The following is a 14,758-nucleotide window of genomic DNA, read 5'->3' as shown; positions in this document are numbered from 1 at the left end:
AAAAAATATTATATCATGATTATTTAAATTAATCAATAGAAAATTAATGTCAAATACCAAAGTGAACATTAATAAAAACTCAAGAGCAAAAATGCAAATATCAAAATTTAAAAATCCAACGGAAACTAAACTCGGATTTAAAAGAGTAAATGTTTTTCTATATATAATTAAGAACTAGATGAAAATTAAGGTCACATTTATCATAGAGGAAGCATAATAAATCGATGGTAATTTGAAAAATGAGTCTCATTTCATTTGTAATAAAAAAAAAATACAAGTTAATTGACGAACAAAGAGTGATAAATCCAACCATGTTTGGAAATTACGTGGGACCTACTAATTGGTATTATTACCGTCGTCGTTACCGAGATTATTGTTTTTAAGCTATAATATTATAAATCTGTCATATTTTATGTTACCATTAGAATTAATTGGTAACAACAATAGAGAATGTAACATATTTATAATTCTATGCAAATAAAAAAAAAAATAGTTACGTTTACAATTATGACGCATCATGGTTGCGTCAATTTTAATTACAAATTGATAAACATTATCTAAAATTCACATTTTTCAAATCTATGAATGAAATAAAAATTAGAGTCAAATCAATACGGATTTTTAATTTGAAAAAATTTCGAAACGGTGGAGATTTGAAAATGAACCTTGAAAATTGAAACAATAAAACAAAAGAAAAAAAAGAAAAAGAAAAATCACATGGGTTTCCATCGAAATGAAGGCCAAAGGGCGGTTAGGACAGTTAAAATATTTGAATAAAGGAGAGTACAATGGAACGGTACGAGGGCTCCTTTGCCTTTGACTCCTCTTGGGAACCAAATCAATCTGCCATAAACTGACAAACTCATCGCTTCTTTCACCAACCATATTTCTTAATTAATTCTTCTTCTTCTTATTATTATTATTTATATTTTTGAGTATAACCAAAAATGGATCCACCAGCTACGCCAACGCCATTGCTACCAATATATATATATATATTTAAAAGACCAACACTTTGTTCTCTAATATTTAGTTTTCTGTAAGTTAGATTTAACTTGACCAAAAAGAAAAAAAGCTAGATTTAACTTCAATTTTTAATTTAATTCTACACAAAAAAAAGTTTATAATTTATAATTCATATAGCAATAGAGATAATGAGGCGTAGAAAGATCAAATGGATTTCGCGTTATTTGCTAAGTTTTTTTTAAAATTAGGTAGATTTTTTTTTCTCAAATTCTTCTTTTATGTTTTGGTATATTTCTTAGTAAACGAGTGAATTTATAGTCAAACTCTAAAAATATATTTTTTAAGAAAATATATTTTTAAGTCTCATTTGGTAATTATTTCGTTTTTTATTTATTTTTTATTTTTTTGCTTTTGAAAATTAAATCTATTTTTTTCCATTTCTTAAAATGATTTGCATATTTGTTAGTAATTTTTAGCCAAATTTAAAAAATAAAAATAAATTTTTAAGAAAAACTATTTTTAAAATTTCAAAATTGACTTGGTTTTTTAAACCACTGGTGAGAAGTAAATAACAAATGAAAAAAATTGAAGGTAAAAATAATATCTATAAACTTAATTTTCAAAAACAAAAAATTAAAAACCAAATGGTTACCAAATAAGTCTTAGTTTTCAAAATTTTACTTGATTTTTAAACACATGAATTAAAAGTAGATAACAAAATATAAAATTTTAAAGTGAAAAGGATACTTATATGCTTAATATTTGAAAATTAAAAAAAAAAATCAAATGGTTATAAAAAAAACTTTTAACACTTTCTACCAAACTCAAACTAAAAAACATTTGTTCATATGTATTTCTTTCATGATTTTCTAGTTTATATCCTAATACAATAAATTGTTATCATGGAAAAATAAACGCATGTTTATACTTAGGAGTTGTTTGTTTCTCAAGTTTCGTTATGATATTTTATATAAACGTTTAATATCCTTGTTTATTTCATATATTTTCATTTATTAAAAAACATGATATAATTATCCAAGAACGTGAAATCCACTCCACATGGATTTTTAACACCTCCACACTAGTGGAATTTTTATAATGGAGAGACAAACGATATAAATATGACATACTAATTATAAATTAACATCAATTAATCATTACGATTGATTTTAATTATTTACTAAATATAAATATATTATTTAGACTTAATATATTTACAATTATTATTTTATATCATCTTAGCTATTTAATATAAATTATTAATATTTGTAATAATCGAATTAAGTTAACTTTTAATAGAAAAATTTTCATTTTTTAAGTGATTATATATTTTATTAACATAAAAATATATTAAATTAATTAATTTTAAAATGTTTACATTAATCGTTCTTTTATAATCGATCATAATTTAACTGACATACGAATGTGTTAATTATAAAAAACTACGCGGTTCACATTCAATTCCTTATTGTACTAAAAAAATTACTCTCATACATATCCTTAAAGAAAAATAAAATAAGGAAGAGGAAGATCCAACCAACTGATCAGATGCATTAGAACTAAAACAGACTGTCAAACAAATAATGCTGATTAATAAATTGATTATATTTCTTGTTTCCCCTTGGTATAAAATGTTTTTTTTTTTAGTGAAGCATGTATAAAATGAAAATTGACTTAAGGAAAATATAAATAAATTATAATATATTATTAATAAACACAATCAAGTAGGATTGATTTGAGATTAAAATAATAAAACGAAACAGGTGTACGGCTATTATAAAAAGGTCGCTGGTGCTTAAGCAACGAAATGACTGATGAGGTTCGACTTTCGAGTCATTATTGATATATATATTAATGTCTTAAATACGCTAACCCCACATGGGTTATCTTTACCGAAAATAGGAGCCAAGAGAGATTAAATGCCATAACTGTCAAAAGTGTCACACTTTAGTCCTCCATTTTTTTAAGCCTTCGGTAACGCACCCCTATGTATTAATATTTATTATTATTATGTTTATGAACTTTGTCATTCTACATTTTTATTTTAAGGTTTAAATACTATTTTGATTTCTATATTTTTATTGTTGGTTCATTTTAGTCTCTATATTTTTAAAAACGTTTATTTTAGTCCATTTATTTTTAATTTTGATTTATTTTGATCTTTATGCTTTCAATATGTTTGTTTTGGTACTTCTACTTTCAAAAAATGACCATTTTGGTCCCTTTATTTCTATTTTTACTTAATTTTTAAGGAATCAAAATGGTTATCCTCTTAAATCTTGAGAATTAAAATGAATAAAAGTTTAAAGTATAAGGATTAAAGTGAACATTTTTTAAAGTACGAGCATCAAAATGAACAAAAGTTGAAAGTATGAGAACTAAAATGAACATTTTAAAGATACAATGACCAAAATGAATAAAAGCAAAAAATATAGGGATCAAAGTAGTATTTGGACCTTATTTTAATTATTAAACTCTTAATTATGAAAATTAATCACATATTTAATAAGTAGATTTTTCAACTTCCAACTCATGTTCGTTTACCTTTCCCCAAAAATAAATAAAATAATTGCAATATTTTTAGGAAAAAAAAAACATCTACATTATTATAATGTATATATTTCATCTATTAGAAATGATATCGCTAATGCATTAATCAATTGAATTATGTTTATAACTATTTGTCAAAAAGCAAACATAGATGAACCAATATATGGATTTCAGTGATAAAAAGATATAGTAGTTCGAATCTTGTAACCCAATGACTTTATTATAATAACTATTTTAAAACAATTAAAATAAATGAAGTGGTAAATATGACACAATAAGTATATACTATATGATAATAAATAAGATGCAAAAAAAAATTATAAAAGTAATTTTTTTTTCTTTTACATATGTTAGAAAATCAACATAAATTAAACTCAAGCAAAGATGAAGATGAAGATGGAAATTATGGATTCAATTGAGAACCTAGTTTAAAACCACAGATTAATTAATTTCTATGAAAATTATTAAATGACATAAATGTGAACTCAAGTTTGGAATCTCTACCCTTGTATTGTTGAAATAAAATAATACTAATATAAATAAATAAATTAAGAAGGTGGTTTTAGGGATGACAATGGATATAATAGTAATTACAACCAACAATTTAAATATTAATATTTACATAGACGATTTAGGCAATCTCAACAGAAAATACGGATAAAATTACTCTAAAATGAATGAAAATTTTACGTTTTTTTGGAAATCCGAATATTCCAAACTGCCTATAAATTCAAAGCATCGAGAACAGAAACGACCCCTCTTCATCTCCATCTTCTTCCTCACTTTCCTCAAAACAGAGAGCAATGGATTCAAATTCAAAGAAATCCAACAAAATCAGAGACATCGTACGGCTTCAACAGATCCTGAAGAAATGGCGGAAGCTAGCAAACACATCGAAGACAGCCAACAAACTGTCCGGCACGGCGGCGGGACCTGCGGGAAAGAGCATAAAGTTTCTAAAACGGACGTTATCGTCGGCCGGCGGGGAAAGCTGCGGCGGGGGTGCGGTGCCGAAAGGTTATTTGGCGGTGAGCGTAGGGGAAGAACAAAAGCGATTTGTCATACCGACGCAGTATTTAGGGCATCCGGCGTTTGAGATTCTGCTGAGAGAGGCGGAGGAGGAATTTGGGTTTCAACAAACGGGGGTTTTGAGGCTGCCGTGTGAAGTAACGGTGTTTGAAAATGTGGTGAAATTGGTTGAAGAAAAGAAGAAAGGGGATTTGTTGTTGGGAGGAGAAGAGGTCTTGAGTTTTTGTTCATTGGAAACGCTGCAGTTGACGCCGTCATCGCACCGTCCACAGAGTCCAATGTGCAGATAAAAGAACAACGGAGTTTTTAGGATTAAAAAAGAAAAAAAGAAAGCTCTTTCTTTTTCTCTCCTTTGATTCCTCCTTTACTATTATTTTTTTTGGATGAGGTAGATCAAATGTATGAAGAAAGAGGAAATATATGAATAATTTTTTTTAAGGAATTATTTGCATTTTCTAGTTAAAAATTATTTAGAAATGCCATCTTTAATGGCTTGAAATCAATTTAATCAAAATTAATTCAGAAAAATTATAAAAAGTAAATTTAACTTGAGAATGATGAAAAATTTTGCATGTTTGATTTAGAAGTAGGGTTGGCAATAGAATGTCAATTTAATCTAAATTAATTTAGAAAAATTATAAAAAGTAAATTTAACTCGAAAATGATGGAAAATTTTGCATGTTTGATTTAGAAGTAGGGTTGGCACTAGAATGGGGTGGGGTTGGGGATGCACTCCTATCCCTAGATAAATTAATAAAAAGTTATTATGAAATGAAATTAAGAAAAAAAATTAAACACCTTATTTAGAAGGAAATTTGGTTGTTTAAAATGGGGAATCCAAAGAGAGGAGAAAATGGAACCAATTGTTTAACAACTAAAACCTTCGGTTTACCATCAATTTCTTTTAATAAAAAATTTGTGTTTTAATATTTATTTATTTATTGGATTTGGATCTTATTTTGGAATCAAATTTTTGGGTAAGTATTAACGTGGATTTTTTTTTTTTGAGGATTTAAATATTTGTATTAGTTACATTCTAGAAGTTTATTAGTATGATAGGTTTGGATTTGAAAACAAAGGCTTTAAATTTTTATTAAGGGTGATACTTGAATTTAATAACAATAAAAAAAAAATAAATAAACAATATTTGTTTAGTTCAAAATTTTCACCAATAGGAATTGACAATGTCATTCGGACTAAAGAGATTTCTTTCCATTTATGTGTACCATTGAATTTGAATTAATGTTAAATATCTCATTTTACTTTGTTATTTTAAGATAAAAATACATCATTCTTTTTAGGTTTCAAAATGGGTTATACTTTTAACTTTATTAGTCATTAAGTTTTCCAATTGTTTTTTTTAATATCCGTGAGTGTGGCCACTACGAATACCCATGAGAGGTTCTTATCGAGGTCATGCCTTCTATTTACCATAAGATCAATTTACAATTAGGCCAACCATGATAGTTCTAAGATTTCAAAATATTATAAATTTAAGACTTGAGTTTGTTGCTACAAGAATATTCATTTTTAGTGACAATTTTTTATTGACGCAGCTAAAACATGTTGCAAAATGCTAATTTATAGCAATACATCTTTGTGACATGTTAACCTGTCAAGTTCAAAGTTTTTAGCAACATATTACTGCATCACTAAAAGATTTGTTTTTTTTTTTTTAAAAAAAAGAAATATAATTAAAAAGGTAAAAACATCTATTTTTCCTTTTTTCCTCTCAATCATCTTTAGTTTTTTCATTTTCCTCCTTTTCTCCCATTCCCTCCCTCTTCATCAGCGACGTAGCCTTTCTCTTGCCTTTCTCTTTTACTATTTTTCATCTCTATTTTTTGGGATTGAACTTACTATTACTAAAGGAAAATTGTTGCACTTTTTCTAAATTGAACATGTTTGGGTCAATTTCAAAATATCTAGTTAAGGTTCTATAGGTCTTTAACATGCTTTTTACTGTTTTTATAACAACCCAAAATTTGGGATAATTTTTAATTTAATTATATTTAATTATTTGATTTTATTTTAAGTTTTGAGGCAAAAATAATTTAATTGGTAGGAATTTATTTCAATTTAGAGAAGATTTGAAATTTTGGATATATTTGAGGTGCATTAATCGATTTGAAGATAATTCAATTTAATTTGTTGGGAATGAAGGATTTGAAAATTTTAATTTAATTTAAGGAGAATTTGGTTTTATTTCAAAATTTTAATTTAATTTTGGAAGTTGAATTAAAATTAGGAGACTTAGAAATTGTTTATAATTTGGGGAAGAAAATAAATTAAAATTTTTATAAATAATTGGTTTAAATTTGTTGGCAAAAGGGATTGGGATTTAAAATTCAAGAAGATTTTTGTCACATCCCTTCCCAGTTTATCCTTTAAAACCAAAAGAGGACATGACAGCAGCATTTATCGACCTACTTGCCAGCACTTGCTGTCTAACTTAAGTAAAACCTGCTTAAAACCTTAATATGCAAATACGACCTAGCAATAAAATTACTATGACTTTATCCAGCAAAACAACTTAATTACAATTCCGAAAAGACAACAAACATAGGTCCAACAAATAACACAAGAACGAAACAGGGTCCCAAAATAAAATCCACAAGTCCCAAACTTCTCTCAAAATATGTGTACATCAAAACAAGCTTAACCTAAGCTTCTTCCTTCCTAACTGAGCTTTGAGTGGCAAGCAGCAGTGTGTTCAACCACGAGGAATCTGACCGCTACCTAGAAAAAAAGGAAAACATTTGAAAATAGTGAGCTGGTTGCCCAGTGAGTGACTCATAGAAGTTTTCCTCGAGCCTTTCATACACATATTATTATAAACATATAAACATGCTGGAAATAATCTCAAGCAACTTACGTAGTATCATACATTAATCATAGGTCATAATCAAACATACTAATAAACCTTAGTTGAAAACGAGCGTTCGTAGCTTAAGCTCCCAACGTCCATTCATGGCTGTGAGACCCATACTTCGGTCCTATTATAATGACTATGGCCAGGAGACCCATACTACGGTCCCATTATATAGAACTACCTATGTACACGTGGAGTATACCAAGTACCGTCAACCCCTTAGGTACTTCCTCGGATACCTTCTATACCTTCAGCATCCGGATTATTAGAATCATATATTCATAGAAGATTGAGTACAATAATCTTTAGGCATAGCATTTACCTAGCTCCTACCATAAGAGAGTTATCATAATTCAATGCACATGTTTTCGCGAATTATAACATGTAGTTTTGCAATACTTTATCATTCAACCTTAACATGCGCTAGAATTAGTAAAATCCATTTAAATAACATAAAACATCATGCTTAAGAAATGCTAGGAAACCTTTAAAATCATAAATATAAACTTTAGTTGCTTGAAAAACTTATAAAACCTAACATGAAATTCATTTGGAATGCATGCTCCTTTTTTATATATTTTTTTTATAAGACATTTAGTCACTCACAGGTCTTTAGGCTTGATTTTTCCTAGGCTTGGTAGGCCTCTCCAATGGACGTCGCTCCTACACATAAGAATAAGAATTTTTAGTTACTATTTCGGTCTCCCTTTTTAGACTACTCTTTTTAACCAAGCTAGCAAGAAGTTGCTTATTCGTCCACAATTTTCATATTCAACTTCTAATGTCAATAACTTGAAAACTAAGACTCATTTTAAGAAAGTTCATTTTTCAAACATGCTCGAAATTTTAACAATGTTACCTCAAAGTTTCAGCGTAAAACTCCTTGTGGTTTAACCTGGGCCTTTAAAACTCTCACGATGGCCCTAAACCACAACTCCCTACTTGAACAAAGATTCTAGGTTTAACTTCCAAAATATGTAACTCGAACCTTAGACCTTATCTTGCAAAAGTTTCTTCTAAAACTTGCTTATGGTGATAACAATAATACCTTAAAATTTCAGCTTAAGAATCCAAGCGGTTTGGCCTAGATCTTTGATTCTTCGTCAAGTGCCCGAAAAACCCAACAACAAACCTTCGTCTCTCCCTTCCTTCTCCGACCCTATTTCCTGCGAGAACTCCCTTCCAAAGGCTCGATTTTAGAAACTAGACTCATAGAGCTTTTGAACAGTACTAAGATCGTCTATTTTGCTCGAGGAAATCGTCCAAAACGAGCTCTTGAATTTCTCTTCCCTTTTATACTACCACCCAACCCTTTTTGCATGAAATCTCCTTAAACCACCTCACCCACTAGTAGAGATTAAGGGCCTAGATTAAACCATCTGTCCGGATAGCTAAAAGAAAAGTTTAAAATGAGCGTTTCGAGCAAACTCGATCCTCGCTAGAAAAACTCGATGGAGAAAGATCATTACTTGATGGAAAATTCAATGGTTCTCTACTGAATACTTGATGGGAAGGACTCGATACTCGATGAGATACTCGGTGCTAGATGGATTGCTCGATGCACGTTCCTTACTCGATCGCTCGTACTTGACGCGCGACCCTTCCTTGATTGCTCATACTCAACGCTCGACACTTTCTTGATCTCTTATACTCGACGCTCGACCCTTCCTCGATCGCTTACACTCGATGCTCGACCCTTCCTCGATCGCTTATACTCGACACTCGGCGACATTTACTTGATGCCTGCCTTATGCTTACTCGATGCTCAACCACCACTCTTTATGACTAACATTTAGCAAGAAATTTCTTTTGCAAGGCTAGATTAATAAGTAATAAGTATCCGAGAGCTAAGTTCCCATACTTAGACATTTTTCTTTCTTCAACTTATCCTTTACCCCAAAACCCACAATTCCAATCTAACTTAAATATTTAACCCCATTACTTTGTTTAACTCAAACAATAAATATAATTAAAAAGAAAAAGTAAGGTGCGAGTTTTACAATTTCGATATATGGGATTGGAGAGGGAAAAGGAATGAATTTTGAAAATTATATATGTTTATATATTTTCTTTTAGGGTTAGGTTAAAATTAAAAAAATAAAATAAAATCCTCCTCAGTTTGAAAACATGAAAGCCCACCGCCTCTCTCTCACAACTCGTGTCAAAACGTAAAATCCATCTCTCTCTCTACAACTTACATTGTCGCCTAAATTCAATGCCAGTCGCCACTCCTCCGACCAACCTCTAGTCACTGCCACACCTCTACTCCGCTCGCGTCACTCCTCCGATCAGTCACCGCTCCTTGTAAGTTTTCTTGTCGGCCCCCAGCCTTTGTACGCCGCCTCTGTAAGTTTTCTCGCCGAATTTGGGATTTGGAGTTAGATCTTAGAGTTTGTGAGATTTCTTAAAAAATCTTGGATGCCCATTTGATTTTGGTTTGAACTTGCCGATACTCACTATGTTTCGAAGTTAGATGGAGGTTTTGGGGTGTTAAAACCACTGGCCAACAAATTTAAGGATCGATTTTGGGAATTTTGGCACATGATTGGTGAGTATTGTAAATTTGGAACTCTTTGGAATGGTTTAAAATGCTGAAAATTTGATTTAAAATTCCTAATTATTGGTTTAAAATTTTATTATTCTTTCCTCTTAGTTTTGATAATCTTATAACTTGTGTCGGTTGATAAGTTGGTTTCCATTGAGTTCGTTTGTGTTTGTAAGTTTGTAAGTATTTTTGTTTTTGTTTATGTATTTTTGTTTGGAGAAAGCTCTATTGAAGAGTAGCATACGACAACCATGGAGAAAAAAACCAAAATGAGAGAGAAGAAGGAAAGACAATGAATTTGGTGGTTTTGATTTTTTTTGAGAAATGTCATATCTGTTAGGTAGTTATGTAAGGAAATGTAAAAGTGTGTTTTCAATCATACGTATTATTTTTTCCACTTAATGTGACATTGACACTAATAAAATCTACTTAACTTTGATTAGTAATTTGATTGCCTATTTGCAATGTACCTAAGACTTAGATTCTAACACTTTGATTTCTAATTTAAGTACTTCAAGTTGTACTTGTTATGGATCGTAGTTGGATAAATTCAATAGATCGAATATCTAGTCAATGTCTTTAGAGAGGTAAAGAGGGAGATAATAGGCAGACTTTCAGTAAGTTAATTAGTTAAGTGTATTTTTTAAAATATAAAATACTTCTTTTAGATAAATTGAAAACTAACAAGGTTTGTTCTTCAATGTTAGAATTACTTCATTTTGGATTTAGATGACCACATAGTACAAGATTATCTTGAACATGAGATGAGTGTACCACATAGAGAGTTTCGTTGTTCTTTACACAAAACATAAAAACAGTATAACTTTCCAGCTGAAGCACGAAAACACCGTGACAAACGAGTGGCAAGAGATTCAGATTGGAACTATTTATGTGATCGATAGGAAAGAGAAGACTTTAAGCATATTTCTAAGGCAAATATTAAGGCTCGAGCTGCTCTTGCACTCACTCATGAGGTGGCATTTCGACATTTTTACGCCATAAAAAAAAGAAAGGTATGTATTTCATTCTTATATCCATAATCAATATTTCTTATTTTATAACTTTTGTCATAATATGCAGGAATTAGAAGATGGTAAGGAGTTAAGTGATATTGAATTATTCAAGCACACTCATTCTAATGCAAAGAAGAGATGGGTGAATGATGAGGCAAAAAAGAAATATGTAAGTAAACTTTTGTGTTTATATATTTTCTTTCTTATTTTATACCATAATAATGCTATGACATATTTATTTTATAGGATGAGATGATGGCATTAAAAACAATTTCAGAAGAAGCAAATGCACCTATTAAAGATAGAGAAATCTATGAACGAGTGTTGGGTAAATGGTCGAGGCATGTGAAGGGCAAAGGTTGGGGACTAAGACCTAGACATGCTAGGAATGATGCAAGTTATCAGCATGCTAAAGAAATAAATACTCAAGTTGAACATTTGTAAAGTGTAGTTGAATCACAAGAAACCGTGGTTGATGAAATCTTAAGAAGATTGACAACTCGAGAAGGAACATCTAACACAGAAAGGAGTTCGGAACAATCAAATGATAGTTAAAAGGTAATATTCACAAGACCCTTCATACAATTTTAGTTTGTTAAAGTGTTGGATTAGATTAATTGTACTAAAATGCTTTGATTATCCTACAGTTATAGTAGTCTTTATGTTTTAAATATTCAAATGATAGTTATTTTGTTGGTCCTTTTATGGTTGTTTCTATGTTAATGGGGTTTGTTTGCTTTTGTTGATATAGTGATCATGACTTCTAAGAAAATGAGTTATTTTATGTATAGAAGATGGTTGTACTTTGAAGTATTTGTTCTGAAATTGATGTTAGAAATTTGGAAATGTTCCTTTTTTTCTCTTTCTTTTAATATTAGGAATTTAGAAATGTTTTGATATTGTTGATTGAAGATGGCTGTGCTTTTCAATTCCCCTCCCAGTTATTTTGATGGTCCTTGTATGCCATCAGCCTACCGTTTGGCATTGCCAATGGAGCTTTCCAGGATACATGATGTCTTCCATGTGTCAATATTGCGTAAATATATATCAGACCCATCTCATGTTCTAGAATCACAACCATTGCAACTTAAGAAAAATTTGTCCTATGAAGAAGAACCTATACAAATCATAGATAGGAAGGAGCAGGTATTGAGGAACAAGATGATTCCACTAGTCAAAGTGTTGTGGAGACACCCTGCAGTGGAAGAAGCAACTTGGCGCAAACAACAAATGAGAGCCAAATATCCTCATTTTTTCTCTTGATGACTTTCTGCTGAATTTTGAGGACGAAATTCACAAAAAGGGGTACTGACTTGTAAGCCCTTGTCCCTTTTTCTCTTGTTTATGCTTAGCATCGACCTAGATAAGTGAGCTTATGTACCTAAATGAATAACTTGGATTGTATGACCTAAGAAAGTTCTAATTTTAAGTGTTGGAATGAAAGTTGGAAATTACTTAACAAATGCAAGTTCTTTTAGAAATGTATTAATACATGTTATTATTGGAACAATTTTTCATGATTGGGCACTTGTATAGAGAACATGATTTGTTATTGGCTAAGGGTTATAAGGAAAGAAAGAACAAATTTTGTAGGAAATGCAAGTTAGCCGAGAGGGGCATTGGAGTTGTTTGTTTTTTTTTAAAAAACATTATTGGATTAATTTGCTAAAATCTAAAATTAATTTAACTTGATAAGTCTGGTAAGGCTACAAAGGATAAGGATAATAAAGAAAAAGCCACATAGTAGGGCAAACAAGCAGCTGGGTGGAGGACTTTGATTGGAGGAAAAAGTGTGCAGCTTCGGCCATAAATTTAGGGTCTAAAGAATGTGATGGTTCTTCCAAAATACTCGTGCAAAAGCCTCCATATTTAAACTAGATTAAAGATTATTGAGTTGTGAATCTATTCTAGGGCTAGTCGAGTGATTTGGGATCGAAAAACTGAAGAAATTGTGAAAATAGTGAAGATTGCTCAGAAAACTGGAAAATCCGAGTAAGGTGTAGTCCATGAGAGATTATGAGCTCTGAAATACGAGTTAAGAGCTGTAATTTTGAGGTTAGTTAGTTAAAGGTTTATTAACATATTTCATGAAGGAAGTATGTGCAAATTTTCGCTTTAAGTTGGGTTAAAAGTTGGTTAAAGTGAAACCAGTGTTTTCTCGAACAGAGTAGCAGCAGGCCAACCACCCCCCTAAGGCTGCCAGCCCCACCAGCGTGCCTCCTTTCGTGCCAGCACGCCTCAGCCTGTTCAGCCCTGCCCACCCACGGCCAGCCTCGACCACCCACGCCCACAGCCCGCGCCCATCCCCATTTCTAGTGCCCAATTGCTTTTTTTTTTTAGTATTTTGGGTGTTGGTGAGCATTTTTGAATCCCAATTAATAATTTCTTGATATTTTGACCCTAGAATGAATACTTTTGGATTAAAAACTGATTTTTGGGCCATTTTGGGTAATGTGAGGAAAACGGACTTAAAGAGCAAAATGTGAATGTTTAGGTGTTAAAATGAATTCAAGTGGTTACATTGAATCACTATGGGCTGTTTTGGGTTGATTTTACCTATCGTGAGTGTCTAGTAACCTTGGGACTTTATTTCAGGTCAAATTGAGGTTGGAAAGGCTTACAACCCAAGGAGCTCGTGCCAGTGATTGTGAGTGGTTTATTTATGAAATGTGATGGCATGATCTGTTTTACTTGACTGATATTTCAAAAATGTTTAAATCATGATTTCTAAACTCTCGATGGTTTTATACAATCTTGATTTATCAAAATGTAGTTTGAAATCAGAGTTTACATACTTGTGATTTGTATGGTTTTTATGAAAACTTCTTGATGGTGGAATCAATGTTGTTGAATGGTTGTGGAAATGGTTTCAAACTACCGATTCTTGTACCCGAGAGATGGTTATGTTCCCATGCTACTTGAATGTGTTTCAGTAGTACTGCTTAGGCGATCAGGGGGCTACCAGGGTCAGATGTGGCCAGAGTATACAGGGAAATCTAGAGGAACCTGCGCCTGTAGCGCCACCTAGGCTATCAGGGGGCTACCACCAGGGTCAGATGTGGCCAGAGTATACCGGGGAGTCCAGAGTAACCTGAACCTGTGGTGTGTATCTATGCTTAGCCTTGAGGCAGCTCTGCGTGCACGTATGACCTTGTGATTTGGTTTACACCGCGGGGGGAATTCTTTGTCCAGAGTAACCCGCCGTTGTAAACGAGTATTTGGGTACAGAGTTGGTGTGGTTTTTTTTTTAATAACGATTGAATGCTTTAACATGTGCTTATGAGAGTTGATCATGCCACTGTTTTATTAGCACGTGTTTGAGATGCTATTGAATCTTTTATACTTGGCCAATGTTTTATTGAATGATTTAGTTACTTTTATTGATGATTTAGAAAGCAATAACTTATGTTTATATTCAATTACCACTCACTGGGCATTAGCTCATGCTTTCGATGTTTTATGTTTTCCCCCCAGGTAGCGTTAAAGTTCCGGAAACACGCTGAGCTGTTTACATATTTTTATTAGTAAAATTAAATTTTAATTTTCAATTTATAATTTAAAAAATAAATAAATAGTTAATAGACATCAACTTTAAAAACAGAGAGTAAGTATGAAAGAATCTGTTGAATCTTTTACGCATTTTGGGAAGATTATCATTTTATAATAGTTATTTTGATGATCATTTTATAATAGTTTCTATGTTAATGAGGTTTGTTAACCTTTGCAATATTGAGCATGGTTTTCATATAGTTGGTAAGAAATTGGATTTTGTGAATGTAATTA

At 31.2% G+C, this 14,758-nt stretch overlaps 1 protein-coding gene and 1 long non-coding RNA gene across 3 annotated transcripts; both read left to right on the top strand.

Annotated features, from left to right (window-relative positions):
* Positions 1-4,227: 4,227 nt before the first annotated feature.
* LOC120086915 (protein SMALL AUXIN UP-REGULATED RNA 51) lies at positions 4,228-4,987 on the top strand. The gene has a single exon (XM_039043724.2). The coding sequence runs from the start codon at positions 4,320-4,322 to the stop codon at positions 4,833-4,835; it is 516 nt and encodes a 171-aa protein (XP_038899652.1). The 5' UTR covers positions 4,228-4,319; the 3' UTR covers positions 4,836-4,987.
* A 4,574-nt stretch (positions 4,988-9,561) lies between these two features.
* On the top strand, positions 9,562-14,443 carry LOC150034057 (uncharacterized). 2 transcript variants are annotated; one of them, XR_016532355.1, is made up of 5 exons: positions 9,562-9,965; positions 10,794-10,975; positions 11,043-11,144; positions 11,222-11,533; positions 13,571-14,443. It is a non-coding gene; the product is annotated as an uncharacterized LOC150034057 (long non-coding RNA). The 2 variants fall into 2 exon arrangements; XR_016532354.1 differs by lacking the exon at positions 13,571-14,443 and adding an exon at positions 11,917-12,474.
* Positions 14,444-14,758: the final 315 nt, after the last annotated feature.

The sequence above is a fragment of the Benincasa hispida genome, chromosome 9 (assembly GCF_027475165.1).
Source record: "Benincasa hispida cultivar pf3 chromosome 9, pf3_genome.v1.1, whole genome shotgun sequence".
NCBI lineage: Eukaryota > Viridiplantae > Streptophyta > Magnoliopsida > Cucurbitales > Cucurbitaceae > Benincasa > Benincasa hispida.
Note: the sequence above shows the minus strand (reverse complement) of the source record. Positions and strands in the feature narration are given on the sequence as shown.

What these genes read in the sequence shown, in the direction of transcription:
- LOC120086915 (XM_039043724.2), top strand. Translation starts at nt 4,320, where the DNA reads ATGGATTCAAATTCAAAGAAATCCAACAAAATCAGAGACATCGTACGG.